This window comes from Octopus bimaculoides, chromosome 13 (genome assembly GCF_001194135.2).
Source record: "Octopus bimaculoides isolate UCB-OBI-ISO-001 chromosome 13, ASM119413v2, whole genome shotgun sequence".
NCBI classification, from domain to species: domain Eukaryota; kingdom Metazoa; phylum Mollusca; class Cephalopoda; order Octopoda; family Octopodidae; genus Octopus; species Octopus bimaculoides.
This window is the reverse complement of record NC_068993.1, coordinates 59,531,533-59,533,807: the sequence shown is the minus strand read 5'-3', so window position 1 is coordinate 59,533,807 and position 2,275 is coordinate 59,531,533. Positions and strand designations below refer to the sequence as shown.

Genomic DNA, 2,275 nt, shown 5'->3' with positions numbered 1-2,275 from the left:
ATAGAGAGAGAGAGAGAGAGAGAGAGATAGATAGATAGATAGATAGATAGATAGATAGATAGATAGATATAGATATATATATAGATATAGATATATAGATAGATATATATATACACACACACACACACACATATACATACATACATGCAGACCTCAGCTTTTAAGTATTACTTTTTTTATTATATGCTCCGCCGGTCTTGTCTGAGAAAACTAGAGAACTGGGTTTTCTGTATGTCAATCATGGTCTCCGTGACTTCCGAGCTTGCCCCCAAACACACTTTTAAAAAAATAATAGAAGCCCACATTATACAATATAATCCTACATGTACAAAAAGATTGGAATGGTTTTCATCATGTCTGCTCTGTCGGTTTTGATTAAGATCTAAGCAATTACTAAACGTTTCATAGCCATAACCATTTTCTTTTCATAGATCACTACAATTTGTCTGTGTTTCAACGTTATCCCGTCTGAGAAATTTTACCCTGACGAAAAATGCTATCTTAAATGTCCCGGTGATAAACATCAATTTTGTGGAGGACGGAGTGCTATGTCTGTTTACCGTACAGGTATGCTTCAGTTATATTTTTACATGCATTCGCACACATATAAACACATAAAAAAAAAACAGAAAAACGGCAAAGAAAGTGTAACTTGCCCATAGTTGAGATGAAACATTGATTCAGAGTGATATTTCGGTTACAAGACTTTTCCTTTGTTTCAAGCCCAGGAAAATCTTAAATGAACTTCCAGACAAATCTTGAGTGCAAGTAACAAAGTCTAATTGAAGAACTGTAAGCAAATAATATACCCCTCACTCATACACACTCATGTACACACACACATGCACAAAGTCTCGAAGAAAACCATCAACACACAACTGTCTGCTTTCACAATGGACATATATACACAATCATACGCGCAACTCTCGTAGTTGCCTTTCTCTTGTCACTCACGCAGGTACGAAACCTCTTTCTTCCGCGTCACTACCCGTCATTTCCAACATACCTTGATGTAAACTAACAGACGCATTTCTCCTCATTGCTCCCACTGTTTCTTTTTTCAATTTCCTTCGGCCGTTAGCGAACCATTTCTGGATGAAAGTTTCAGCATGCTATTGCTTGTTTATTTAAATTGATTCTAAGCTTACTCGTCCTCCATGTTTTGTCAACTACGGGTTGGGCATTGTCCTCCTAGAGTCAGGTGATCGTACCCAGATGGAAATTGAATTCAAATCGTAAAGCTTAGAAACGGCTCTCACAAAATCATCTGAATCAGTTCTCAAACGATTCTGCTAATCCACTGCCCTGGGATGGTATTTTATTTATTGGCCTTGAAAGAATAGAAAGCAAAATTGATCCCGTTCGGATTTGAATTCAGAGCATTCAAGCCGTTGTCCCTAACCACTCTAACAGTTATTTATTTTATTTATTTATTTATTTATTTATTTAATATTATTTATTTGTTTGTTTATTGTTTTTGTTTCAGTTAAAATTAAACCAAGCGACCGTAAGTTGAGGAATACCATTTCTATTTAGTGATGTTTATTTCTTGTTGATTTGATACCAGAGTAAAACATAACAATAATATTGGTGGGGGTTGGCAAGGTTAACATTTTCCTTAAATTTTTATGAAAGTGCTGTAGATTACATGAACACTGATGAAGGTGTATTCGTCGAAATATTGTTTTGTTGATGAAAAAAAAAATGACCATCCCGAAATACAATAAATTATTTATTTATAAAATAATGCATCAGAGAGAATCTCTACCATTTTATTCAAATTTTAACACTTTATTCAAATTTTCAGTTCTGTTTCTGTATAATTTTCTAATTACATATATAAAAAAAAATACTATTCGAATCGTTTCAAAAAATATGTAGGAAGTGTTTTAATTATTGGACATTCATAATATCTCCGATGATGGTCTCCAACTATTAACTTGTGAATATTTGGTAGCAGCACACTTTTAAGACATTTGAAGGGGATTTATCAAAACTCATCCCATTGTTGAGTGTCGTTTATACTTTATTATATCAACAACAACTGATAATCTCTGTAAAAAAAGAAATTTCTTCAGTTTTGCAGTTTTTACATTTGTTGGAAATATGAAAAATTAAATACATTTCAGTTTATCCATAAGAATACACGCAATGTACTTAGTTTTCGAAACAAAAGTTTATTTTACATTAATCAATAATGCGCCGAAATTCGCAGAATTTTCAAAAATAATCAAACCTATTTAAATATGAAGTTCCGTCCCACGATGTGTGTGTG

The 2,275-nt window shown here is 33.2% G+C and overlaps 1 protein-coding gene across 1 annotated transcript in view; it reads left to right on the top strand.

The window, feature by feature from the left end:
- Positions 1–2,275, top strand: part of LOC106867217 (uncharacterized) — a 9,114-nt gene that overhangs the window by 1,364 nt on the left and 5,475 nt on the right. Inside the window, exons 3-4 of the mRNA XM_014912025.2 lie at positions 432–567; positions 1,487–1,507. Of these exons, the coding sequence (XP_014767511.2) occupies positions 432–567; positions 1,487–1,507 (157 nt within the window). The remainder of the gene's footprint in view (positions 1–431; positions 568–1,486; positions 1,508–2,275) is intronic.